Source organism: Folsomia candida, unplaced genomic scaffold (genome assembly GCF_002217175.1).
Source record: "Folsomia candida strain VU population unplaced genomic scaffold, ASM221717v1 Fcan01_Sc001, whole genome shotgun sequence".
In the NCBI taxonomy this organism is placed as follows: domain Eukaryota; kingdom Metazoa; phylum Arthropoda; class Collembola; order Entomobryomorpha; family Isotomidae; genus Folsomia; species Folsomia candida.
In genome coordinates, this window is record NW_019091193.1 from 17507075 (window position 1) to 17534706 (window position 27632).

General features: G+C 38.7%; 1 protein-coding gene across 5 annotated transcripts in view; it reads left to right on the top strand.

The window, feature by feature from the left end:
- The window catches only part of LOC110843395 (Down syndrome cell adhesion molecule-like protein Dscam2), a 50521-nt gene extending 22908 nt beyond the window's left edge, over positions 1-27613 (top strand). The window contains exons 4-45 of one of the 5 annotated variants that reach the window (XM_035846964.1): positions 171-410; positions 2347-2508; positions 3047-3196; positions 4122-4248; positions 5203-5374; positions 5785-6100; positions 8128-8272; positions 8610-8761; positions 9548-9661; positions 10229-10390; positions 10485-10829; positions 16030-16149; positions 17808-18002; positions 18065-18124; positions 19051-19198; positions 20027-20181; positions 21324-21455; positions 21546-21682; positions 21882-22048; positions 22203-22378; positions 22519-22549; positions 22858-22909; positions 23006-23072; positions 23197-23355; positions 23553-23749; positions 23840-23945; positions 24051-24119; positions 24278-24341; positions 24418-24551; positions 24644-24742; positions 24851-24957; positions 25071-25175; positions 25299-25351; positions 25423-25496; positions 25623-25775; positions 25880-26026; positions 26115-26282; positions 26356-26489; positions 26564-26708; positions 26771-26893; positions 27024-27117; positions 27209-27613. In XM_035846964.1, coding sequence (XP_035702857.1) covers positions 171-410; positions 2347-2508; positions 3047-3196; positions 4122-4248; positions 5203-5374; positions 5785-6100; positions 8128-8272; positions 8610-8761; positions 9548-9661; positions 10229-10390; positions 10485-10829; positions 16030-16149; positions 17808-18002; positions 18065-18124; positions 19051-19198; positions 20027-20181; positions 21324-21455; positions 21546-21682; positions 21882-22048; positions 22203-22378; positions 22519-22549; positions 22858-22909; positions 23006-23072; positions 23197-23355; positions 23553-23749; positions 23840-23945; positions 24051-24119; positions 24278-24341; positions 24418-24551; positions 24644-24742; positions 24851-24957; positions 25071-25175; positions 25299-25351; positions 25423-25496; positions 25623-25775; positions 25880-26026; positions 26115-26282; positions 26356-26489; positions 26564-26708; positions 26771-26893; positions 27024-27117; positions 27209-27383 — 5831 coding nt within the window. In that variant the 3' untranslated portion in view covers positions 27384-27613. Of the gene's footprint in view, positions 1-170; positions 411-2346; positions 2509-3046; positions 3197-4121; positions 4249-5202; positions 5375-5784; positions 6101-8127; positions 8273-8609; positions 8762-9547; positions 9662-10228; positions 10391-10484; positions 10830-11911; positions 12221-16029; positions 16150-17807; positions 18003-18064; positions 18125-19050; positions 19199-20026; positions 20182-21323; positions 21683-21881; positions 22049-22202; positions 22379-22518; positions 22550-22857; positions 22910-23005; positions 23073-23196; positions 23356-23552; positions 23750-23839; positions 23946-24050; positions 24120-24277; positions 24342-24417; positions 24552-24643; positions 24743-24850; positions 24958-25070; positions 25176-25298; positions 25352-25422; positions 25497-25622; positions 25776-25879; positions 26027-26114; positions 26283-26355; positions 26490-26563; positions 26709-26770; positions 26954-27023; positions 27118-27208 lie in introns of all 5 variants that reach the window. The other 4 variants (XR_004833798.1, XM_035846961.1, XM_035846962.1 and 1 more) reach the window with 4 other exon arrangements.
- Positions 27614-27632: the final 19 nt, after the last annotated feature.

The window sequence follows — 27632 nt, forward strand, 5'->3', positions numbered from 1 at the left end:
TTAAAATACATACATTATTTCATTCCAGTGCATATTTTCTGATTTGACGATTTCTATATATTTCTATATTTTTACCAAATAAGTAGAAAATTCATGCTACATATTTATTTACGAATGTAGTAAAATTTTCTCTTCCTAATAGGATCCATAAAATTTACTTTTCGTTTCAGGGCTTGTTCTCCATTGCGATGTTAAAGGTAGTCCGCAACCGCAAGTCCAATGGAGCCAAAAGGACGGCCAACCTCTGCTCAGCTATTCTGGAATCAGGGAGATTTTCTCGAATGGAACGATCCACTTCCCACCATTTCCCGTGTCCTTCTACCGACCTGATGTCCACGATCAAATCATCGTTTGTGTTGCTTCCAATTCCAATGGGAAGATTAGAAGTCTGGATATTTATGTGAGAGCTGGTAAGCAATGACTGAATGCGGGTCTAATGACTTGCGTTATCTTACTCTTGGAGGAATGGAACTCGTGATTTATGGCTGTACTGCAATTTCAAATCCGTGTTTACTTGCTATTCATTGACTAAACACTTCAAAGTTCGGGTGACAATGCAAATAACGTATTTTCACAATGACTTGACATCTGTTATCAGCCTGGAATATCTCGAGAAAGTTGGGAATAGAGTATTTTGCTGCTCATGGAAAATACTTACACACGTAAACATGTGCATATGTACATAATATACTTTAAGTTGGATGTCACAAACTTGTACAGTCGTATTAACAAAACAAAGTTATTTTCTCCTGTATATTTCACTTATTTCACTATGTATTTGTTATTAGAGAGTTGGAGACATGAATGTAGATATGTATGTAGTTTTCGGACGAGTTTATTTGCCAGCATTTATTTCCTCGTATATACGTTTTTCTAAATCATGTAAAACCGATACCTAAATATTTCCAGTTCCAACCCGGTGTCTTTTTACTTGAAAGTAATCTCCTGGTTCTCGAATGGTCACAATGTGTTTGCATGAATTTATCTAATTAGAGAGAGATACGACTATCAACTAGATATCAGAGTTGCTTTCATCAATTTATTTATGCAGACGGAGGATATGAGAGACTGGTAAAATTAAATGTAATATAGTTGTAATTCGGACAGTTTGCCTTTAATTTAGCAATGTAGATACTAGGATTTACCGGATTATAAAGTGAAATGCTACTTTAGGTTTTCGCAAAAGAAAATGGCTCAATGGATACACATTGCTCAAATTTTACAAAGTTGACACAAAATGTATTTGCTTTGCTATTTAACCATCTGCATCTGTCTCAACCATCTGCAAAGACTCACAAAAATTTGTGGAACATTTTCACTCGAGTGGCCAGTCGAAACCGACAAACTTTCACGAAATCAAATAACACGCAGCACAGCATACAAATTCAAAGAATCAAATAAACCAGTAAGTACGATGTGTAGTATTGTATGGTGTGGTCGTGGTGTGTGATCGAGACTATGAAATTGGTTGGTGAGAAGGACGAATGAATACAAGTCCAATTGGTTGTGCTGACCGACTACGAAGCACCAATTGCGAGATTGTCGCCCCACGAACTCTAGAGCTTTATGTAAACTTTTCTCTCGGACTCGGATTGGAATAGAAACTAACTGAATTGTGGTCAATTCTACTCTACAAAGCTGCAGCCAGCACCCAGCTTTACAGTTTGTTTGAAGTGAACATGTGCAATTTTTTCCCAAGTTGAAAACAGAGTGTGACCACTGCCAAATAAATTCAGAAGCATAGTATTTCACCAAACAATTGACTTCAGGTGGAAATAGGGAGGCGAGATCAAGCTAACATAAGGCTTCCACACTCTTCCATTTCATGGTAATCTATTTTTGGGTGCAAAAAGGATTACAATGGAATATGTATTGATTCATTCATTAGCAAACTAGTAATTTATGAACCTGTCAAATTTCATATTCCATGAAATGAACATTACATACGTTTTGCATTGTTCTGTGGTGTTTCTGTGTCGCTCGAAATAATTTTAAAAAGACTGGAACGAAATGGAACATGAAGCATACATATGTGCACGTGTGTATGTACATCTGTTTGTATAGCGTGTTTTGATACTTTCCTTTTGCAAACATAAATGTTTTATGATTATAGCATCAGACTACAATTTTATTCAACCTGAGAACATTCCACGGGGATTTCATATACTCAGTACAGTACCTTCTTGCTGACAATTAGCTAATCTATTTAAATATATGTTTAATTTCAAAGAAATAGAGCCCTGTTAGATGTTGTCACATAGATGCATATGTACATTGGAACTAATTTAAATATTCGCTATATTAACCAGTTAAATAAATAACCCTGTTCTATCGCTCCTTTTGCAGTCATAAACCAACGATACGAAGTCCGGGCGGAGGATGCTTTCGGTCTTGAGGGGAGTGATATTCTCTTCAACTGTGTTATCCCTGATTCGGTCAAAGACTTTGTGTCTGTCACTTCCTGGATAAAGGATGGATTACTTAACATTTTTCCACATTCTGGAGCAGGTAATCAGTGTGTTTACTCTTAACAGTATTTGCTGAAGAATCTTGCTTACACATTAAGTAATAATTAAGCAATATTTAGTTACAAGAAGCGCAACAAGCTGAATTTCATGCAAATAAACTCAGACACTCTGAATTTCTCTTTGGATTTCAAACATAATTCAACATCAAATCTTGTTGTATCATGAATTTTTAGTGACTACATACGTTATTGCGCATTACACCGCGTACGTATTTTCTTATATTAGAACAAGGATGATACATAGCAAGCCTTTTACAAAACTTCAAAATCACAATGATGGGGCATGAAGTTCCATCGATTCACAAATCCGCACATTAATAACCGAGTTTACAAAGACTGGTAGACTTTTATATATTAAAGTATTTTTGATGAGCTATACGTATAAGAAACGTTGACGAATTTCGTGCCACCGCAGTAATTTTCAATTTGATTTTGAGTAGATTGGAGTTATTTTCGATGGAGGATGAATGGTGACTGGTTGGAGTGAGTGATTGATATTGATGCATTTATTTGTCGCAGGTGGAAGGTACTTTACGACTCCCTCAGGCCAACTTCTGATTGAGGACGTTACCAGAAATGATTCCTTCGCAACATTTCGATGCCGAACTGTGAATAAATTGACTGGAGAGACGACCCTGAGTGAAAATTCTGCTCGCCTCCAGCTTCCTGGTAAAATTTCCGACTCGTCTCTCCACATTTTGCAACTTCAGCCCTGATACCAACCAATTTTATCTCCTCTCACGCCTCAACGTCCTCTACTCACGTGTAAATAATCCATATGCATATGGAACAAAATGAAATTTTATTTCTCAAATTCATATTGCTTTGCCCATACATATTAAAATGCGTCGACACCTTTCAACCCAATATCTTTTTTGAACACTCACACATATGAAACCATTTGGTTTTTGGCACAATGCATGCAATTATAGGTATTAAATATGTATAATTCGAGTGTTTTATATGATCAGTGGTTTGTTCATGGAAAAACCATCATGCCCAGATTAGCTTTATAAGTAAGACTTGCATGCATATACGTGCATGCGTGCATGTGGACCTACATACATATGTACATACACGTAGCTAGTCGACTTTAAGGTACGTGCAGTCAACTCAGCAAAAAACTTTCAATGTCTCATAACCACTCTGTAAAACTCTTAAGTCTCCCAATTTGACCCACTCATTCGACACAATAACCAAAAGTGCCCCGGTAAGTACTCAGACTAGTAGTTCTAAAAGTGGTGGTAGAAGCAGTTTGGATTATGAGAAGGAGGGCATTATAATAGCACATGGAGTAATGTAATGTAGTGGTTGGTTGTGGTGGGTATTAAATTAGAAGAGTTTTGGGGCGATGGTTGGAAGGAAGACGAGGAGGAAGTAGGAAATCCAGCATTTCCTTTATTCTGCTCTCTCCTTTGTTCCCCTGCTCCTTTGAACTGCCCTTTTCTTCCGAGAAATAAATGACTCTGGTTGATCGGGCTCAACCCTTTCGACGACTGCTACCTGGTTCCTGCTTTCACTCCTCCAAAGCACATCCAAGCCGAGAGGCGGAGGGGTACTGCCGGTCACAATTGATGATGATGATGACTTTCAGGAGGTAGTAAATCCAAACCAGATTCTCCGCCCAGTATCACCTCACGGATTTCAAAACTGAGACTGAGGGAGGGCGACGTGGGTGTTTTGCTCTGTCTTTCGGACGGCTCGCCTTCCCCGTCACATTGGTAAGAAGAAATATGGAAATGCAACCTTTGATGACATTTAGTAGTTTGGCGTGCTTATGATAATCTCTGAAATTTGCTTAATGTTGAAGCGACTTTGCAATCACCCTTTGAGTTTGGTCGCTTTAAAAGGGGTGCAGGGACGCAGCAAATGTTGAGAACCTGTTCCAGCAACAATTACGTTTGATTTGATTTCCAAAGTTGGATTGAATAACTGTCATGATTGAGCTATGCAGAATGTATGTATTTGATCGAATCTGAGCAACTTTTGAAGTCTAAACTAGTTGAGTAAGAGAACATGTGTCCGCCACATTAGTGTCCACCCACCAGAGCACTGCTCGAGTTTATAAGCTCTGATGCCAGAAAGGAAAACTTTTGATGGGGACATGCCAGCTTAGGCCTTATGAATATTCATCAGCCGACGCATAAAATAAAATTGAATTTAAACTTGGAAGAAGAAAAGTTGAACTATTTGCAAGAGAAGCTGAGGATGAGTGGTACATAAGATAGGCTCACATGTATTTTGTACTAGTAGATAGGGAGGGGACTACATGGAACAAATTCATCCAAATTCTTGGATCATATTGGAAGTTTGAATCTATGTAGTTTGACAATACCGATTTAGCAGGTGGATATAATGGACTGGAGAATTATTGTCAGTGCCCTCTAAGGATTTTTTAATCATAAACCAATTTTTTCATATTAAAATTACATGTGACTAAGAAATTATGACTTATATTTGTACATATGTATTTACATTATATGCATATCGCAAATATATGATCATAAATAATCTTTGCATAGAATGATACCAACCAAATAGATATCAATAATAGTAGATCGACCGTAATAATGGTTTAAAAACATTCATTCTACGTGTAAGCTCGCCAACAATGTTGCTTTTAAATACTTTCGCACGTTGACACTGATTACAAATGCCTTTCCCTTCCAACTTAGGTGGATGCGAAGCAATGGAGTTCATGGAGGATTGGAAAGTCTTCGACAAACGGAGCGAATTCGGATTCGTAAGTCCGCTGTGATAATAGAGAACGTGGGACTACAGGACGCAGGCATTTATGTTTGTTGGAGAAACAACACTTCGGGGTCAGACAGTTTTCAGATTCGCTTGGTGAGTCAAATTCCATCACATACGTCCCCCATCCTCTCCTACACACGTGTGTACATACGCAGGGAATAAAGCCGCATAGCGGCAGACAGACATCAGAAATACCAAATTTGTATTCCTGTCCAAAGCGAATGCCCCAGAATTCCAATGCATACTTCTATGAATATGCTGGTGAGAGTTATTTCGTTGCAGATAGCCTATGTACGCACATGTATTCTGATGCTGGCTCTTTTAATTAAAATTACATATTTTGCATAAACCAGCTTCGCTGTAGATGAATATGAATTATTATGGAGACTTTTGCATAAAGTTAAATGTTTAGTTGGATACATAGATGCACCCTCATTTTTCCTAACTTACTTACCAACAATATTGATACATGTACATTATTTTTGTTGAAATTTCCATTGCAGGTGGTGACAAGTCCACTCACCGTTCAAGTGATCCCCCCGGTCTTGACAATGGACATTGGTAAAAGTGCAGAATTCACATGCTGGACAAATAGCCCGGAGGAAACTGACCAGTCGACCGAGAGACAAATATCGTGGAGAAAGGATGGGATTGAATTGAAAGTAATTGAAATTCGGTCGAGCCCACGGCTGTCGATCACAGAGTCGGGAGAAAAGCTGCGAATTGCCAATGTCCAACGCGAAGACAAAGGGATTTACCAATGTTTTGTCAAATTCGATTCGGACATGGCTCAAGCTGCTGCTGAGCTGAGACTTGGGGGTATGTATGTTGTTACTGATCTATGCATATGCTCCCATTACTTTATATACGTATGTAGTACATCTACCCATATATGTGTATACATATTTAGTTTTGGTGGAGCTGAATTCCTTCCCCTTTTTTAAAAAAACAAATCTGGTCACAAGGAACAACAGCTCCACTTACGACAATCTAAATAAGCCAGTGGCTCCCAAGCGTTCTTTTTAAGATTCTTTAAAATAGGGTTTCCCAGTGATTACAAAGCTGAGATTTTGCACATGCGGCTGGTACTTCTGTCCGCTGCAAAATTTGAAAGTTGGTTTGGCTGTTGTTGCTGGCGAAGGCTTGTGTGTGATACTCAGTTTGTTTACAGTTTGGATTTGAAGCGATTTCTCCAAGTAAACACATAAACTTTCCCTTGCATCCAGCACTCTTGCATAATTCGTTGCTGTCACTTGAATCAACTTACTCAACTGGCATTTACTTCGAATACTTGGTAAAACTTGACGTCCTCAGTCAGGCCCTAAACATCATTCAAGATTTTGATATGGCGAAACTGAACAGTATGCAGCATAATAAAAGGAAACACGTTTGAGACAATTATCACTAATTTAAGTTCGTAGAAAACAATTGCCATTTATTCTATCTGTCTGTACATAAATGTAGCATTTTACAAATTCCAACTAGATTAGTGGATTTATGCGCATCAATTTAGGAACAGCGAGACCTTTCGTTGACTGCCCGCCACACTTGACACACATAATGCTCCAGTTCAAGCGTTTTCAAATACGTGGAACAAGAATACCTGTCATCGCCAACCAGGATACGGAAACACGCACACCACGACGACGTTGATGCTGCTGCTTAGGAGAATGCCTAATGCTCAATGCTGTGCTACATAGTATATGCGGCAGAAAGAGAAGTTTGGAGGAAAGGAAAGTTCAGTGAAAGTATCCACCGAACGTAATTACGGGCTCAAGCCTTGGGCCACGCTGTTGTCGTGTGACAGTTTTTGGTGCACTTGACGTGTTCACTTAACTACACCATAATTTAACTACACCAGACAGACGACCGAAGGAGAGAATAATGCCCTCGCAGAATAAAGTTCATAATCCTCTTCCTGCAATTAACTTAATGAGAGCCAGAAGCCTGTATTTTTCTGAAGGTTGCATGTTTCACACGGAAATCAAAAACTCTGTCTGCTATTTTTCAATCTCCTGGAATTTGTTGGCTAATTCCATTCAGCGTTTGCTTCATTAGAATAACATTTTTCACAGGGTGTTGTATCCATTTATCCATTCACGTACCTAGGCGCATATCTCTCATTTCCTGTCAACGTTAATACGGATCATCTCTCTGGCAAAGTTCGTTTGCATTGCTTTTCCCCGACAGAATCACAACCTGAAACTTTGCATTCAACAAACTAAACTTCCTTTACTCGAAAATCTCAAGTTTAAACAAGAACGACTTTTGAACACCCAAGTCATCCGTATCTAGATATACACATTTTAACAACTTGGGTACATCTCGCCGTGGTAGTCAGTTTTGGTCATATTTTCACGGGTTAAGATCAGAGTTTTGAGGATTGGAATTTTCTCATGTGGTGGAAGAATAACATACAAATACATAAATCCTGGTGTCGTACTCCTATACATGCTCTTTTATCTGCCTGCTGGTAATGTCTGATTATGCCATCCAAGCTTAAATACAAACAGAAATGAAAGAGTATGTATCTATTGTCGCGTAAGAAGCTCGTTCATATATAATTTCATAAGCACATTTAATTTAAAATATCTCAAATCGTGAGAGAGGAAACTTTCCTTCGTTTAAGGTTGGAAGTTATTGCTTCTTGGTTGGCGAAAGTTTTTTCGTTCAACTTTCACTCCTGGCCAAATACTAGAGACTATTGGGCACAATTCCATGAAAAGTTTCTGGTTGTCTCAGCAGATTTAACAACTTATTTTGAGATCCATATAGAATTTAATTGTTTATCCAAGAATTTTGATTACCGCAGCCTGTTTAACAAAGAATTAATTTCAATTTTGCAGACGCAGCTCCGCAACTGGTGTATCGATTCATTGAGCAAACATTGAGTCCTAAGCATGGAGTTTCTTTGAAGTGCTCTGCATCTGCTGGCCCAACACCGCACATTTCATGGACTTTGGACAGCTTTCCTGTCCCACAATCCGAACGGTATGCTATTTACTTTTTGAGAAAAATGATAAAATATTTTCTCTAATGAGAAGATGTCCCCGAATCTCATATTTATATATATATTTATATATATGTCTATAGCTGATGTTATATTGAGCATGAAATCAGTTCAAGTTAGTCATCTGGTTTAATGACAATTTTTCTTTGATCTCTTTCGGAGAGTGGAAATACAAATAGTTGAAGATTGATATTAATAAATGTTTGCTAAAGTCTGCATGTGTATCTACATGGACACGTGTCATCACGAAGAATACTTTGTTACAATTTTGATTTGCCAAATTTTTCACTCTAGTTGATTTTACTTGCTCATTTTCAGATTGCTTATTGGCCAATATGTCACATTACATGGAGACGTCGTGAGCCATGTGAACATCACGTCGACACGAGTGGAGGATGGTGGCGAATGGACGTGTACAGCATCGAACAGACTTGGTTCGAATTTCCATTCTGCTCGACTGAACATCTACGGTATACATTTGTAATACTTACTCCATCAAATAGTCAATATTCAATCCAATTTCTGGGAGTAGAGGAAGAGGAAGCAGAGACATTATTTTTACTTCTATTGTGCTACTCTGTCCTTATTTGGACTATTTTACTTCGTGTCGGGTGGTTGGGAAAAACCTTTTCAAAAAGCATAATGATGATTTCCTCACGTTCGAACTAGTATGAAATGATGAAACGATGTCGGAATCGATGTCTGTGCCAATAAGAAATCATTTTTCTTACTTAATGGATGAACGAAGCAGAAGAATGGTTGCAAATTGCGAAATGAACGCAATATTGAATTTTTTATTTAAAAAAATCAGCACCCATTGTCACACCACACACATTATCTAAGTGTGTGCGTATTGGGATCGTTGAGAAAAATGCCGCATACTCTTGATGCACAGATAAGTATTATTAAATTCGGTATGAACTAATGCATTTATTCATTAAAGTTAAATGCAGGTGGGATTAAAACTGTTATGCATAAATATTATAGTGAGAGGACAAGTGTAAAAATTGCTTGGTAGTAAAAAATTTCAGTGCGACCTCAAAATATTCTTGCTTCAGTTAGAACATAACAGGTTTTGCGTTTTACGATTGGTAATAAACTTCTCTCTTCATCCGGAGGAAACTTTTACCAGGCTGAATTTGAATATTGAACAGAACGGAGCCAATATATACGTACATATATATACAAGGATAGGAATATCCTCGTATTGCCAGGAAAATGCTGTGACTGAGTGAGTGAATATATTTTTATTATAGGTCCTCCAATTGTAAGAAATATGCCAGCCAGCATGACGGCAGTTGCTGGGAAGGATTTCAGGATAAAATGCCCTGTTGCTGGATTTCCAATATCTTCTATAACATTTGAAAAAGGCGAGTTGAATACTTCATTTTCGTAACCAGATTCCCTTGCAATTTCTTACGCCATCCACTCACTCACTCAATACTATTTCACACCCAACAACCTTTTCCACCCTTCTGGAGATGGATAGCCTACCAAATAGCTGCCCTCACAAAGTCCAACGCGCTTTCTCTTTCCTCTCCCTTTGATACACACATGGCTGCTGCCCGTACATATGCACGGGTGTATTTCACAAAGAATACTCAATGTCACAGATGAAATGAAGGTAGCTTATTATTGACACCATGTTTCTCTCCCTTGTCATATTGTATTCAAATGCCCGGAGAAAGTCCAACGAAAGGATGAACCATGACAGAAATAAGGAGCCAAAAAATTCGCAAATATCTGAAAATCCAGGGGACTGGGCACAGGGAAGGGTAACGATTCACAGTGTATACGAAAATGTTCTGAAGTAGTGTAGGGTTTTCTGGTAATAAGGAAATCTGAGAAATATTGGAGACGTATATAAAAAATTTATTTTTTTTTGTCTGGTTGTGGTGGGCATATATATAAACTTTGAGTATTGTTCACCGTGACAGATGGCCAAACCCTTCCTTTAACTAGACGGCAGTTGGTGTCGCCTGATGGGACGCTCATAGTGAAAGACGTCGATCGTTCCTCGGACGCCGGTTTCTACGTATGCAGCGCAACCAATAATAAGGGCAACTCGGACCGGAAAGGATTTCAACTAAATGTAGTGGGTGAGAAAAATTGAGCCAGCATGATTTGCTTCATTTATATTTCGGATACATTGATTCTCTGTTCACTATGGTTGTTTATTTTCGCTACAAAAAGTGCCACCCACAGTCGTGCCGTTTAGCTTTCCCAGAGAAGTGAAAGAAGGTGAAAAAATTTTTGTAACTTGTGTCGTAAGCCAAGGGGACGCCCCGATGCGATTGCAATGGCTGAAAAACGCACAAGTTGTTGGAGATACTACTGCTTCACCCCGAAAGGAAAACAAATCCGGTGTCAAACATCCATCTGACCTGCGATCTGACCTAAGCATTCACCGAATCGGCGACTCGGACGCGTTAGTTCTTCAAATTACTCACGTTAAATTTGAACACGGTTCAAATTGGACTTGTAAAGCAAAGAACCCATTTGGTACCCAAGAATACACGCAACAATTAGTTGTCCACGGTAAAACAATTGAATTCCATTCTTATAACATTACAATACACATTCACTTTCTCTCAACAAGCCACGAGCATACAATAGATTGACAACAGAGGGACCACGCTACATTTTTACCACAAGACGAGTAATGAAAGTTGAAAGGGACACGGATAACATATATACACCCACTCGTGTGGTCCTTGGCTAAACACATCCGTGCACACAAATACTTTCTCACACATAAGTTACGACAACGCTATACGCTCACAACATTCATGTCTCCTAAGCTCAACACAAGCTGGTTTCCTCGGATGTATGTCCTCGCACACACTTTTAGGCCTTGCGGTAGATGTGTATTTTGATTTAGCAAGAAAAAGAGGGTTCGTTGTTATTGGGTTGCAGAGTTGGTACGGTTTACTGGCTCATTGTTTCATCAATTTTATCCTGAAACTACATACATGGATGTTGCTGCTCTTAGAAAAGACTTTAGTTAATGTCGGCCTGGTCAAATTCTCCAATTACTTCTGGGCCTCCCAAACTCTTGGTAAAGGTAAGAAGAATTTGTGGAGGACGGCGAAACAAGTTGTTGAGTTTGCTATCTCCCGGCGTTCAAATTGACCTGCTGCTAAAGTCCAAGAGAAGAAAAAGTTGGCAACTTTCCTTGCTCGGATCTCTTGATTGCCTCAAAACTATCCTTTTGATTGTGGTTTACGCCAACTGTTCGTATTTGTTTTGGTGCTTTCCTCATTATTTGCAAGACTTGCATTAAATCCACTAAAGAAGCTAGAAACGACCTAATAATCTCGGAATGGGTTGATGATGAGATTTTGCTATGCTTTCCAGTTTGCTTTGATTACAGCATTTACTGCTTTCAATTACTATTGGCGGCGTTATTAAAGAAGAAAAGTAATCTAAAGTGATGCTATTCAATGGGTAATCTTTATGGTGCCAAAATATTATGCTATATTATCACACAAAGGCCATGAACCTTTAAGTTCATCTATTGGCCTTAATATTGGGCCGCATTGGCGCACGACTGGTCAAATGAAAGTGGCTGACTTTGCTTCGAAAGGACAACTTTTACCATCGCTAATTAAATATTTCAGTGGCACCAAGAATAGCGCCGATCTATCTGCCTAGCCAAGTGATTCAAGGGAGCCGAGTTCAAGTCGTTTGCTCCGTGGAGCAGGGAGACATCGAGGAGACTAATCTGACCGTCACGTGGCTAAAAGATTCTGAACCAATTCCTCTCGCAGGGTCACTGTCCACCAACTTTGTAAAAGTTGTCCATGTTGACGCCTACTCTGCCATGCTGATCATTGATCGGGTGGACTCCGTTCACGGGGGAAATTACACTTGTTCGATTGGCAACATAGTTTCAACTGTTTCCAGAACTGTGCCTCTGATTGTTCATGGTACAGAAATACTCGTATTATTGTTGGCACGTTAGACCTATGAATGTATGCACTTTCACTCACATCGCCAGCACTGTGTTGGAATGACTGCACTCTGCACCTCACTTTATAATTTTGAATTTTAAGAAAACTAATTTAATTTCAAATTTTACCACGTTCAGCCGCTAAAATTCTTAATTGATCTGGATAATTGATGAACATTTGTGCACTCAAGTCAGAAATTTAGCAAGGCTGATTTTGTATAAGGTTGGTTACAATCTGTATAAAATATAAGACTGATGTTTCCAACCAAATTCAGTTTATTTAATACTTTTGAAAACTTTAAGCAGCAGCACACATTTGGCATACCTCGTCATCAACAACTTTTTCCCATTCCGTGGGATAGGAGGTCGCTTTTAATCAAATGTACTTGGATGCCTTCTTGGTGTGTTTAAACCAGAGTTGCCCAAGTGCTTTTGGGACCATGTGCTGGGGTAGGTGGACTCTTAATCCAGGAAGGCTTTTCTCAGCCACCTCCGTTACGCTTTCAGGAAGAAGAAGTCCCGGCGTACTCCTGTTTTTCATTAGGATGAGTGGATAATTTGCATGGAGCATTATCATACATACTCACCCACCACCACCACCGCTAAGGTGCCTCTGTGTCGGATAAACCTAGTTCACAATTTACTTACTTTCACTCTGCGTGTGCTAATCCCATCGACGCTCCCCAAAGGACTACTCGTCCTATACGACTCGGGACTATCCTATAACAATCTAAGGCAGACTTGGCCGCCTCCGTATCAGATGTAACGTAATAGGTTAGATAATATTTAGACCACTTTCTCCATTTTGCAGATATTTGGAATACACAAGTAAAATTTAATAAGTAAAGCTCAACATTTTAAACTGAGATTTATGTAACTCTTTTTTTCTATTTTGCTCTGCGAATGGTCCAGTCCATACGACTTTATGTCATGCGAAATCTTTGTTCCAGTTGTACCGGTTAAAAAAATGTATCCATAACCCAAGCTTTCAATTCCTTCACCATGAACACATTTATGAACGTACGTACTTGTCTGCGACTTGCCTTGATACTTTTGTCAGAACTCAGTTTCAGTCACTTTTGTTGATATTAGCCGAGTATCATGAGAATAACAAGTAATTACATACTCGCCTTTTGAGAAATATCCTACAGCAGAAATTCCAGACGTGCGGGGGGTGTTATTATGGAGTAAATATTTGTTTATTGTTCTTCATATTTATCTTTCCGTCTCTTTCTGTCAAGCTTCTTTAGACTCTTCTCGTGTAGATAGCTGGCTCGGCACTGGAGAAGTTATTTTCTCTGGAAAAAATCATTAGGAAACTTTTATCAACTTGGTTTTAGTTTAAACAAAAAAAAAGCCCGAGACACACCACAAGATGTTCTTTGTTACAAGATTTTCGTGTAGGTATGCATCTACGTATGTAGAAGATTGCACGCATTGCTCAGTCCTATGTGAACGTAACATGAATTTTGTGCGCATTTCTTAACCAACGTGTACGGTTTGCTCACCACACACAGCGGTTGAGTTGATCCAAAATTTATTTTCGAAAGCCAGTCCACTTACCTTACTTACCTAATCCCAGCCAAGAAAGTGGTGCACACAGCACACGTATGTAGTCTTTTCGGTGGCTTAAGTTAATCCAACGGGATGCGAGTATGATTTTGTTTCTCGCGTGGGATAAACATCCGTCATAAATTATATGTTGGTAGTTTGGTGGCACACAAGACGTAGGATATTAGACACAGATGGTTCCAAAGCAATTTAAACTGACCGTTTGGTGGAAAACTCTGGACACTTTTTTATGACATAAAGTCCACAAAATGGGTGTCTTGTGCTATATCGAGGAATTTTATCGCTCTTTAGGATTATCTCGGTTTAGTAATGAAAGACCATAAAAACCGGCCGTACAGTAGTAGTTGTTGCCCTACTAAATCCATGCTGTCAATGAAACTCGTCCATGCTGGAGAAAGTTCAGAGTCATCACAAGTCCTCATTAGAGTTTTATCACAGATTTAATTGCGCTTTGTTCGCCAGAGCTTTGCGAGGACTAACACGCGTATGTGAAAGTGCACCGGTTGTGTGCTATTCATATTAAGCACAGTTGGAAAATATTGGTGGTACGTACATATGCAACTTACGTTTATTTGTACATTCTTGGTTACCAACATACGAATAAACCTACACAGTCTTAGTCATTGTGATGTTGTATAATATCGTTGATTGACTCATCTGACTTTAATTTAGGTATAATTATAACGATTTGGGTAGCTCGATTGTCAAGAAACGTTGCCAATATTGATATGTATGAAATTAATATACGTATCTATATGTAGTGAGGTTGAACTAAAAATCTCCTCAGTGCACCTTAATTGAGAAGAGAAAAGGGCATTTGACCCGAATGAATGGACATATTACCAAGCTGGTTGTACTAACATCTCCAGAGAATGAATCCCAAGTCTAAAATCTGAAAAGGTTCTCCAACCCGTTTCTGGAATCAGAGGCACTTAAAGCTCCTCAAGTGCTTTTTGGCCCACTTTCACCCTGCACTTTAGCCCGCTAGAACTACTTGGAGACCAGAGAATGTACGTATGTATAGGTTGGATCCTTGTGTACACATCAGCCTCACCAACGAAACCCTATCCCATCGATTCTGCTGATCCACGAACAATTTCACGCTTCAGAATTTGCGGTAATAGACTCGCCTGGTGTTGTTTTTTATGCTTTTTAGGAACCAAACCAAAAAAGAACACCACACAAGCAAGCTCAACTAACTTTCACCGTGGTGAATGTGTGATCGCATCACAAAATCACAATCAACCATAAGTTGTTTTCTCTTTTATTCCGCCTCCTTTATTTTATGGCCCTTTTTTCTTCCCAAAGAGAATACGCAGAGTGACTCGATGGCTTCTCACTCTTGATTACATTGCATTATTGATGAACCTGGGCAGTCTTTATATCCACTTTGCAAAGAAAGCTGCAGGTTTGGGTATCCTGCCATTATTAACACCAGCGATACTGGAGGAGACTACTGCTCATATTTAGTGCCTATTCAATTCCTTCACTTAATAACCGGGCTTACATATGTATGTATGTACATATATTTATATTCTATATGATTATCATGGACGAAATGCGAGTAAGCCAGGGCAGAGAGGCTGATTGCACTTGTTCGTCTATGTATCCATGTAGTGCCTTCTTCCTTCTTGTCTTGCTTGTACAAAATTATATGGCATGAGCAGAATCAGCACAAAGTGGATTGACATGAAACACACGAGGATCCTCAAGATGAGATGAATTGTGGTTTCCTGCCTCAACTTCATCTCGAGGTCCTGCATGAGCGTGACGGACTCAAAACCACTGCCTACTTGAGAGCACTCGAATAAGCACAGCACAGAATTCACCTTGCACAACACAGCACAAAAATCGCACAATATGTACTTTTAGACGAGGGACAAACTATAATCGCATTATTATTTAGCTTTACAGGAATTATGTAACCTATTGTTCTCTGAAATGTGTCAACTCAATGTGGATAAAAATATTATTCAAATTAAACTTGCGCTTTCACTAGCTAAATAAATAAATTATGCGATCATGTTTGTTCCTCTCTCTTCATATAAAATATTTATTAAGGCCAGAAGCACTACATTATTGCACCTTAGTTATGTGTATTTTTTAAATTGGCTTGTTGAGCACTGAACTACTGGATGCGAGCACACATAATATATGACAAACGATGGAAGTGAAAGCGAATTAGGAGAATAATCTGTGATGTAAAAAATCTAGTACCGCCCAAGTGGACGCTGGAACCTAAAGACGCTGAATTTACGTCAAATTCGCAAATCGTCTTAGATTGCAATTCAGAAGGTTACCCAGCACCAGTTATGTCTTGGAAAAGAGCAGTTGGTAAGTTAAATGTTTAAATTTTGATTTCTACAAAAAGATGAAGCTTAGCTATCAATCGCACACATAAAAGCAGTAATAAAACGCAATAAGCATCTTTTAGTGATAGCAATATTAGCAATTATCCATGCAGCTATGAATTATCAGAAATAATTACACAATTCTTAAATATGAGTATGTAGGATAGCTACATATTTATTGGGAAGCCGGTCAGAATGTCTGAACAATTTTTTTGTAGTGAAAGTATGCGTTTCCGAATACCCGACTCACTTACCTAACATTCCGTCTGCAATGCACATTTAGCCCCCACATCACTGCGTTGCATTCAGTGGGTTATTGCCGAGCATTGTTCTTGGCTTGCGAAATACTTGGCATTTCTTCTTGCCCAATATGGATGCCATTTTGTGCGACTTGTGATTTAAGACGACTTCGTCTTATACCAGCGACAAATGGAGCGACATGTGTTCTGTACATTGAATTTTATCCATATCACATCATTCCATTATTCTTCCACTTCATGGCACCAGCTGGTAAACGATGAGATCCATTTGAAAGAAAGAAGGCATAATTTATTGGGATTAGTTGAAGAGTAGCCTTATGTACATAGGTCTAAAATTGTGAAAGAGTCCTCCGAGTGCTGAGCAAATGCGGGTCTTTAACCCCCATTCGTCATGTCTTCCTGTATCCTTTTCCTTAGAACTATACATATTTTTACAAGAGAGCATCTTAAGCTAGATAATTATAGTGGTGCGCAAAACTAGAATATTTCTCCAACTTCATTGCTGATAATATCAAATTATTTTTATTCGTAATTTTGTATTTCTAAAATTTCTATGAAATTCTGTGAGCTTATATTTTAATACTGAATGTGCTCTATTTGTAGTTTTATATTCTGTTGTTTATTTTCAATCAGATTATCTTAGCCTCGTCAGATCAAGGGTCATATATACAATTCAATGGGCGTAATTCAACTATAGCGGCTCTTAGAATTTTATTTCCTCTCAACAGAATAATTTATAAAAATAACAGAAATTATATGTGCATACAATTTATTTAATCGGATATACTGATAGTTTTGGGTTATAAAATAACCCAAGAACTCATCTGTGTTCGCATAATTTGTGTTCCACTTTTCTACGTTCTTTCTTTTTAAGAAATCCAGCAGATTGCTTGAATATAAAACAATGTACATCGCTAAGCCTCGACTTGATCCTCATAAATAATTCATCCCTTTGCATGGGATTAGGATTAGATCAACTTTGTTTTGATGGGAAATGAGTTTTTGGTCGCTTTGGGTTAAACAACGTCAAAATAGGCGGATATTTGTTAAAGCACAATTCCCTTGAATCGCTTTAGTCAATTCACTCTTTTAGTTATTACATAACCTAAAATCTGAGTAGTTTAGTTTGACGTATGTCAAACGAGGTCACACATAAGCCACACCCGACACACTTTCTTTGTTCGTTCCCTAAACCTTCAAATTCGCAAAACGTAAATATTTCAAGAAAAAAGGTGGGATCCAATCCAAATCTCCAAGCTATTATAAAATTGTTAGACATTTGTTATTTCTCATGAGCATTAACGGCTTCATATTTTGGCAAGAAATTTATTTTAAATCTCCACTCGATTCTGGGGTTTGCATAATAATGTTTGTTTTTTAGGTAATCGACCGGAAAACTATCGAGACATTCCTGTACAATCGACTTCTCCAACCAGTTCCAGTTTGGGAAGCATCACGTTACAACATCAGCCAGGCGGAGGTGTAATTTCTTCCTCTTCCGAAGATGTGTTTTCGCTCACAAATGGGAGTCTCATTATAAAGTCTGCGAGAAAGTCTCATCAAGGATTTTATCTTTGTAAGGAGCTCAAAGTATTAAATATATTCATTCAGCGTTCTAAATATATTTAATGATCTAAGGCGAGGCCTCGAATGGTATCGGCTCTGGGTTGAGCAAAGTCATACGGCTTGCAATTAACGGTAACTCTTGCATACATACATTTATGATTATAATCACAGTTCAAGTCTACCCCTTAATATCTATCCCTTGATGTGTGTAAGCGAAAGTATGATTAGACGACTTTCCCATCGCGAGTACAAATATCTCATGTACGATGGGTCATGACACGTTGTTTCCATGAGTTGCATAACTTTTTTGTATTGAAATACTTCATGTTATGTGCTTCTTATTGCTTCGATATCTTCTCACAATTGATTCATCTTGAGCTAACATTTTTAAAGCTGTTGTTGAACTATATTTACAAAAAAATATTACTTATGAACTAGGTCTCACGCTCGACTAACAACTAACGTTTTCTTGTGTGCGTACGCCTTTATGTTTGTTGATACGCATAGTCTAGTCTAGACATTTCCTCTCAAAATTGAGACTGCAATAGTGGCAGTGCATTAAAAAAACTTTTATTGGAAGTCGTTATGACTGGATGGTGCACTGCAGATTGCTCACTTATTCATGAAGAGACTTATCACCTGGTATGTTACCCAGGAATGAATAGAGCTCTATATTCTCGTGATATTACTCGTTTCATTACTATAAAGATTATCTGCTTCCTTTCTTCCTTCTGCTTTTCCGCGTGCATTATGCATTTATTCATAGCAAAGTAGATCATGACGGAGTGAAGAAAGGGGTGAGGAAGTGAGGTAGACAATAATGGCAAAACTTGGTCTACACGTAATCGACTGAACTAGGAATTCGCCAAGATTTGAATCTACACGGGACGGGATTTTGATCCGAGTCAAATTTACAGATTTGGGATTTGCCTAGCTTAGAATTTTGAGGCGGCTCACGGCTTGGTCGAGTTTCTTCCCCCCAATCTTATCTTATTTGCCTAATGTCATCCCAGGTTGGTGTTCAATTCGGAAGTAACGTTTTCTCTTCTAAATTCCAGTACCTGTTCACGTGAAGGAGTTGCAGCGAAATGTTTCCTCTCGTGTGGGAGGAAGAGCCATGTTGAGATGTGAAATCACTGGAGATGGTCCCATTGAGGTTGGATGGCGAAAAGGACTTGTGGAACTAAAACCAGAGACGGATCCCAGGTCTGAAAGTGGACATTTATTACTTTACCTACACTGTTGCTTTGTGTAAACAAAATTTGAATTTCAATGAGACCTCATTAGTGGGGTTGACAATTATGAGATTAAACGCAAACTTTGACATGTTGGGAGGATAAATATGTGCCTAAGCAAACTTGGGTTTGAATAATATTATTCACAAGTATCAAAATTTCCCAATACGAAGTTCCAAGCCTGAACAAGCACAATAAATTCACTTGGCTTAGCATAACGTAGCCTAATCTACCTCCATTTATTTGAAACAACAATAATTTTATTCATGTTTTGTTCCTTGATGAATGAGAAACAAAGACATAAATATGTAGCGTAAATAGCTGCGCAGGTTCTCAAACCCTATTTTCTATTGACCTTATATGTGCATACGTACTCATACGTATGTGCAGTAGTTTTACTTATACTCTGTGTAAAGCGAGGACGAACGCGTGTGCACGGCTTTCTCCCCATAATATTATTACAACTAAAGTTGCATGCTAAGTCATATTAAATAAAGTAGTTTGAAATGTCTTCTTAAATCCAACAACAACTATTCTCGAGGCAGCACAGATACATAAATAATGAAAGGCCGGGTAGACAAGAGAAAGACTCGTAAAATTTATAGAGCCGTATTGCAATCTCAATTGGGTCGGTTTTAGATGACTTACCTTCCCCCCGGCTCAACCCAAAATGCCATAAGCAATAGCAAAAGACGAATTGTCTTCTTATGTTTCCCATCCAGCATTGTTGTTTTCTCTCGGGTGAGATGGGATATGAATTGCCTGGGTATCTTATTCGATTGTAATACTGCATTTGCAGATACCAAGTCCGGACATTAAACTCCAGCCAAGGCACCTTCACTTCAGAACTGACAATAAATAATGTGGGGCGAGAAGATGGCGAGGAACGGTATCTGTGCTACTCTACGAACCACCACGGTCGAAGTCAAGGAAATGTGTGGCTTTACGTCCAAGGTGATACGCCGCTTTGTGTGACTGCTTTCACAAAATAAATTTAGTACCTTTCCTGCTTCCTCCTCCACAATGTTGCTCAAAATTTGTAATTCTGCAAGTAGACAAGAGGTGGGCAATGATAAGTATACTATTAACTTGGGACAATAACGAGCAACGTATGACATATACCCCATTTCTAGCCTCCGGTCTTGTCCAATGTCTATCCTGCGGAGGTAGAGTACGGAGAGCAATAAAACACTACCCATCGCGGTGCCAAAGTCATGGGCTTTTGTCCTCGCCCGTAATGATGAATAAATTTTGTCGCGGTTGACCGTCTAAGACGGTGCGAGACAAGTGACGCGTGTGGCCGGGACGACCGAGAAGGATAATAGCTTAACATATGTGCATATTGAATGAACAAAGGAAACGTTACTCATATTTACACTAGCGTCCACTCATCTTAAAGTTCTATACCAGTGTCGCATTTTGCTTAAGCACAAAGAACAGGCAAAGATGTAACTAAACTTACTTGTGTATAGTATTAAAAAGATTATGCTACCACCTTCTTAATTGATGTTTTTCTGGATAATGCAGTTGTGGTTTAGGAACAATTATTTTTTCTCCAGCAAACGAACGTATCCGTGTACATATACTTGTAAAGCATATCTTACGATTAGATATATATATAAACACTGACTGATTGTTAGTTGTGAGTGATGAAAGTTGTGAATATCCTCGTCAGAGTAAGATGTAAGGGGTTTTATTATCCAACAATGTTTCATTCTCGAAATATTGGTATTGTCCCAAACCAAAAGCGTGTTCGTGTTCCGAATATTAATTGGTTACGTCACCTAAGTGGAATATTACATTTTGGAAATGTTTGTGTGGAGATAAAATCAAGGGAGTAAACACACGTTGTAGTGGTGACAAATGATGTTGAATTAAAATGCCCGTACGAGTCTGGAGCCTGGGAAGTGAGAATAGATTCACAGAGTTGACTATGATATATAATATGGGGAGACGATGAGGTCGTAACTCAATTCCCACCCCGCTTATATTGCTTGTAATTACAGGAGCCAAGTTGTAAACGTGCCATTTGTCTTCTTTTATCTAATTTTGACTTTCACTTCATTCTCATGCACATTCCTCTTTCTCTTTGACAGAGCCTCCTCCGAGTGTCCGCAATTTGCATGTGATATCAAAGGGGAGTCGTTTTGTTCGAGTAGGATGGCAACTCACGCAGGATGGAAACTCGCCTATTATCCAGTTTATAATAAAATATAGGTTACAATCGGGCAAGTCATTTCGCCTCCCTCACTCCAAATGTTACATACATCACGTACATTTCGCACTAATTATTGTCACTTTTTCCTTAAATATTTCAGCAATTTCAAACGACTTTCACGAACTAACCGTGCCTGGACAAGTATTTGCTGAAACGGTGGCGAATTTGAAACCTGCACGAAAATATTCTCTATTGATCATTGCAGAAAATCAAGTTGGGCAAAGTGAACACAGCGCAGTAAGTAACCCATCTGCTTACTAACTCACAAATCTTGTCTCTACAAGACTGCTGTAAAAATGCTATAAAATAAAAATCCTCGAGTCGTCTTGAGATGCAATGCATGTTTGGTTGGCGGACGGGCGGGCGGATTGCATGGGAATGGAAGGAATTGTGTGGAATGTCAGCTACCAAAAAAAAGCTTCCGGATTTATTTCAGCTTCTGGAGATCAAAACGGATGGAGAACCACCTGAAGGTGCTCCTAAAAATGTGAGAGTCTCTGCTGTCTCCGTGAGTGACATCCAAGTTACGTGGAGCCACCCAGACCGAGAGACTTGGCATTCGGAACTGCTCCTGGGTTATTATGTTGGCTACAAGAGATTCAGGTTAGCTGCCTTCAGACTTTGAACCTTTGTCGTTGTCCACCAACTCAAACAGGGAGCGAGCGAGGGTGCGGATGGGAAGAAGGAAACCCAGGATTTTTCTCGGAAGCTAAATACATTCTATAATTTTGCTCGTGTCCTCTTTGACACTTTTCAGAGAAGGCGACCAGTATCAATTTAAGACTGTTGAGAGACAGGATGGATTGCAAGAGTATCAAATTGTCCTTAAGGAACTTTTTGCTTTCTCCTCGTACGAGATTGTCGTGCAAGCATTCAATGCCAATGGGGCTGGCCCAAATTCCGATTCCATCGTAGCTACGACATTAGAAGATGGTTAGTGATTGGCCCTCCAACTTTCTTTACTTAGATACTTGTGGAGACGATAAACAGTAGTGATGATAATAATGCTACGATAAATGAGATATTCGAATATAGCGTTGATACATATGTTTTAATTTCCTGTATGTCTGCAGTGCCCATCACAGCACCGGATGGCCTGCATTGGTAAGACGATAACATTTATTTACTATTGTTTTAGTAGCATCCAAACTTAAGTCATGAGTTAGTGCAGCCAGACGTAGAGAAATACTTGGAGACTAACTTTCTATTCAATAAAGTGACAAAAATACCAATTCATTGTTCATGATTTTATAGAAAAAAATAGTAAGACTGCTTAAAAACCTTCATACTAAATAATCATGCAGTTTCAAACTTCTCAGATTTGAAGGATTATGATTATTTAATATTTTATGGGCAATGGATCGTGTCGACATTATGTTTGAATGCCCAAGTCTTGACATTGCTTCTTTCAGCACATCTCTAACGTCGCACAGCCTTCAACTCGGTTGGAGTCCCTTATCACAGGTTTTATTATATAATTTGCTTACTTATCAGAATAAGTCGTACACTAGTGGTTGGCATAAAAATGTGAGCATAACAAAAATGACAAATTTGACGCAGGAGCAAGCTCGAGGAGTTATCAAAGGATACAAAGTGCTTCTGGAGAAAACTGATTTTGATTTGTTGGGTAAGAACTCAGAACTCTTTAGCTTTGTTTTGTGTGTGAAAGGCTTTTCTGATTTCGAGTGGTTGTTGTACTTGGAAGTAGGACAGGAAGTTCAAAGTGGTTCTTGTTTTTCTTCCGTATTTAGAAAGTAGTGAGCCTCTAGTGAGAACAACTCCATCGACAAATATAATTATTGGTGGGCTGGCCAAGTACAAAAATTACAGCGTTCAGGTGCAGTCCTTCACTGGAGCTGGACCTGGTCCTTTGAGCCAACCCCTCACTTTCTGCCACACTGAAGAAGATTGTGAGTACAATTGTGACTTTGTTATTTTCTACACTTTGATCTAATCTCGCTTTGCCCACATCCACACCTCCTGTTGTTCACTCAATTCGCAATTCCATATTCGAGCACCAGTCACACCCACTTTTTTGTCAAGATTTATGCTATATGCATATTTAGCCGTGTGATGTCGAATGCAAGTGAAAGTTTAATTGTTGCAGTACCTGGAAACCCAGCATCCGTCAAAATCAGTATCAATCCATCTTCCCCTACAATAACTGTTACGTGGCTTCCTCCTGCAGAACCCAATGGCATTCTCACCAAATACACGGTTTATATTTCCACTCCGGAAGTAGGCAAAGGTAAAGATGCTATCAAACGGAAGAGGCAAGTTCCACCCGACGTAACCAAATTTCAGGTAAAGCATCATCAATTTCACGCCCTTGCTTGACAAAGAGAATGGATGGAATGGATAGAATGACCATGGTGGACTTTTATTGCTAAACAGTTTGATGGATTGAGGATGGATGAGAAATACGAATTGCGAATCACAGCCTCAACGAAAATAGGAGAAGGCAATCCTGCAATTTCCCACAAACTCCTGATCAAAACCGGTACTTCCATGATATGCATGTACTTGGGTAAATCGCACCCAATCCGATTTTATGAGTGGGGTAAATGTGAAAACTGGAAATTGGTAATAAATGGTAAAATTGCAGTGCAATCAGCTATTATATCGTTTGGAATGGAGTTTCGTGTTGTTTGGAAAACCGACCTACGATTACCATGTGAGTTTATGTGAGACTGCATGCACTTTGAAAGTCAAATCACCATCATCATAGAAAATAGAAATAAATGACCTGTGCATTTGACGCCTTTCTTATCACCAGCACCTTTGAGGACAATTAAATATAATTGTCTCTCTAATTTCATTTTACTTATGTAGGTGAGACGGTAGGACCTCAACCCATACAGTGGACACGTCTCATTGAAAATCGAGAATCTGAAAGGTACATACATAATGGATGACATCAATAACGTAGCTTTAACTACAGGACAGGACAAAACCTAACTATTTTCTTCTAGACTTTCTGGAACGCAGGAAGGTTCTCTCATGATTAGGAATGCACGCGACAGTGATAGTGGAAATTATTCCTGTTCCATAAATGACAACAAGGGACACATTATAGACTCGATAATGCATCAGGTCATTGTTCAAGGTGAGTATTTTGATTCTTGTTTAATTAGCATCTGGTCAGGAATTTAAATGTTGAACTCAAACCTGATAATTGCATACTCGCACTTTTTTCAGTTCCTCCTCTTGGACCGTTGCTAAATGTCGCAGTCAATTCTCATTCGTCATTAAATCTTCAATGGAAGGTGTCAGACACTGGTGGTGCTCCAATCCGAGGTAAGTTAATTTTAGAAAAATTGTACCATAAAGTATTTTACAACTCTTTCAGCAGTGCATTTTTACTCGATTCGTAAAACACGTTCATCTATTCGTTTTGTTTTTAAGGTTACATTTTGCATCTAAAAGCATCCGGTGAATGGCTGGAACGTTCAATAAGTAGACATTTGACCTTCTACGAACTCAGAGATCTGGAATGTGGAACAGAGTATCAGGTTAGAATATTAATGATCCGGCCCATGTTCTGTTTAGATTTCTAGGCTGAATTATAGAATTTCTCCTCTGACACCGTTTTAAATGCGTTTTATATATGTATGTGTCTGTTTAGATGTATCTGGTTGCGTTCAATCGGGCTGGAATGGGTCGTGCAAGCGAATTATTGAACGTGAGTACACTAGGAGACCCACCATCCTTAAGCCTTGTCGCCCCTCAGGTAAGTTGGAATTATTCTGTAATGTTTGTAATTTTCAGTAATTTTCACAATTAAAAATTATTGAATTACTGGAAAAATACACATTTCATTTTGTTTGATAAATATTTACGTCAATTATTACAGTTCATGGTGGAAACGAATCAAACGTGGGCCAGAGTGTTGCTTCGTGATGTGTGGTACATTGCAATTTCAGTTAGACTGCATCTTTTCATGACATTGTGTAACTTTCGGGAAAATTATTCGCTAGGTCTGGAAATGGTTGTCCTTTAAACAAATTCCAAGTATTATTCAAAGAATCCGGCGCGTCTCATTGGCAAGCAGGCAAGACTTTTCTTTTCAGTTGTAATAATAGAATGGAACTACTCAGGATCAGTAGTGTTGCTATTAATCCATTTGTGCTGTGGTATTGGGCGTACGCATCATTTTAAATTTGTATTTTCTAATCAGTGAGTGCTGAGCTCACGGGTGAAAGTCACAGTGCTGAGTTGCTGGGATTGCGAGGAGGGACCACCTATCAAGTCAAAGTAGTTGCCACAAATACCGCTGGTAAAAGTCAAGCAGAGGTTACAATTAACACACCTGATGCTCATGGTAATATATGTATGTATTTACGCTTAAACTACCTTTAAACTACTCTTGCAGCAGTAGTTCCTACTAATTTTCTAAATATGTCGTATGGAAATTTATCTGATAACTAATTTCAGATCTTGGAGCGGAAACTTCTAACAAAATCATGAACTATTCCGAGACTACGCCTTTTTATTCGGATATTAGGCTCATGATTCCAATAGTATTGTCGTCTTTCACCCTTTTAATCGCTGTTAGTGGAATATGCCTTTGCTTTCACAGGAGTAAGTTCAAAATAGGCTGAAGATGACTTATTTTATGGCTACTGCCATTTTTGCGAAATTTACAATTTCTAATATGCTTGATTTCTAGAAGCACCAGTTGAGTATCGTTCAACGGATCAATTATCAATGGGAACATCTTCATCTTCCACATATTTTAAGCAGAATCACAGAAACTCCCAGCAACAGGTTTACATGACTGTGAAAAAGTCTACTCCAATGAAAGGAGTGGATGTCACAGACTTGGAGCCAATTCCTCGTAAGTTTTATGATGAATGAGTCAAAGAGCTCTCGGTCATCAAAAGGCAATCGTTGTTTGTTTGTTTTGGAAGAATATGCGGACGACATTCATCCATACGCCACTTTTGAATTGAACGAAAATTCAAGAGATTCAAAGGGATGTATTTTAATTCCAACCTTGGAAAGACGAAGATCTTCCAACCAAGGGCAGTGGAACCAAAATGCAGTATGTGAAAAACTGTTCGACAAACAATTTTTCAAGAAATTGCGGAACCATTGACACTTTAACCTGACTTTCAGATGTATCAAGACAAGAACCGTTCCAGTGTGAAACCAAGAAGCAATCCTCGAAGTTCTATGAAGCAGGAGGAAAGTGAAGAGTATGATAGCGGATCTGGAACGGACACTGAGCGAGTAGATCCTTACCAAGGGTTCAATAAATCTCGTAAGTAGATTCTAGGGAGCATTTTGTCTCAAGATGCTTCCAACCAACATTCTGCTTTTTAGATACCGCAATGCCTAGCAGATTAAATTCAAAATTTCAAGACTGTGACTCTCATGCTCACGGGAATCGTTACGAATTTGCTCCTCCGACCGGTGCCAATAAGATACGAACTAGACAGATTCAAAGTAAGGCAAATAAGTCTTAAGACTTGTGTTGGTGTGGGATTCCATTTCCACCGCCACCAAGTAATTCATCATAAGCACAACTTTACAAATGTTTGAAATTAGATAATGTTACGATGTGCAAATGTTGCAGGCGAAATTCAGGGCATGGTAATAGCTGATCCGTATTCATTCAATGACGCTTTCCCAACTGATGAGCGTCGTAGTAGAAAACCAAATAAACGCAGGTATCAAATTCCACCCATGAGTAATACAAACCAGTACAAAGCATTTTTGCATGCATGTTGCTGAATGAGATGAACTTGTTGTTGATGTCAGATCTCAGGGACATTCTCAAACCACACAAATGAACCAGGAAGCGACCGAATATCCAGGATTGGACCTATCCTTGGACCCACCTTATGGTTTTAAGGATCAACATGAAACAACAAATCATAATAAAAAAATCAATAGAAAATCGAATTCTTCAACTGAGTATGCTATTGCGGTTTGACAATAGTGGTAAGGCATGGCACAATTTTTTGTGACCTGCCACTCCAATTTCTAATATTGTATTGGTTGTATTGTACTCGAAAAATCTATCTGTGATACCATTGAATAATTGGTTATAAAAGTAGGCAAGCAGATGTGAAAAATAAGCATGTAACCACCATAGATTTTAAACCACATAACTTGTATACAAATATAGCGAACTTTGTACGTGATTAAATGATTTGAAAAGTATCATGCTATTTATTCAATT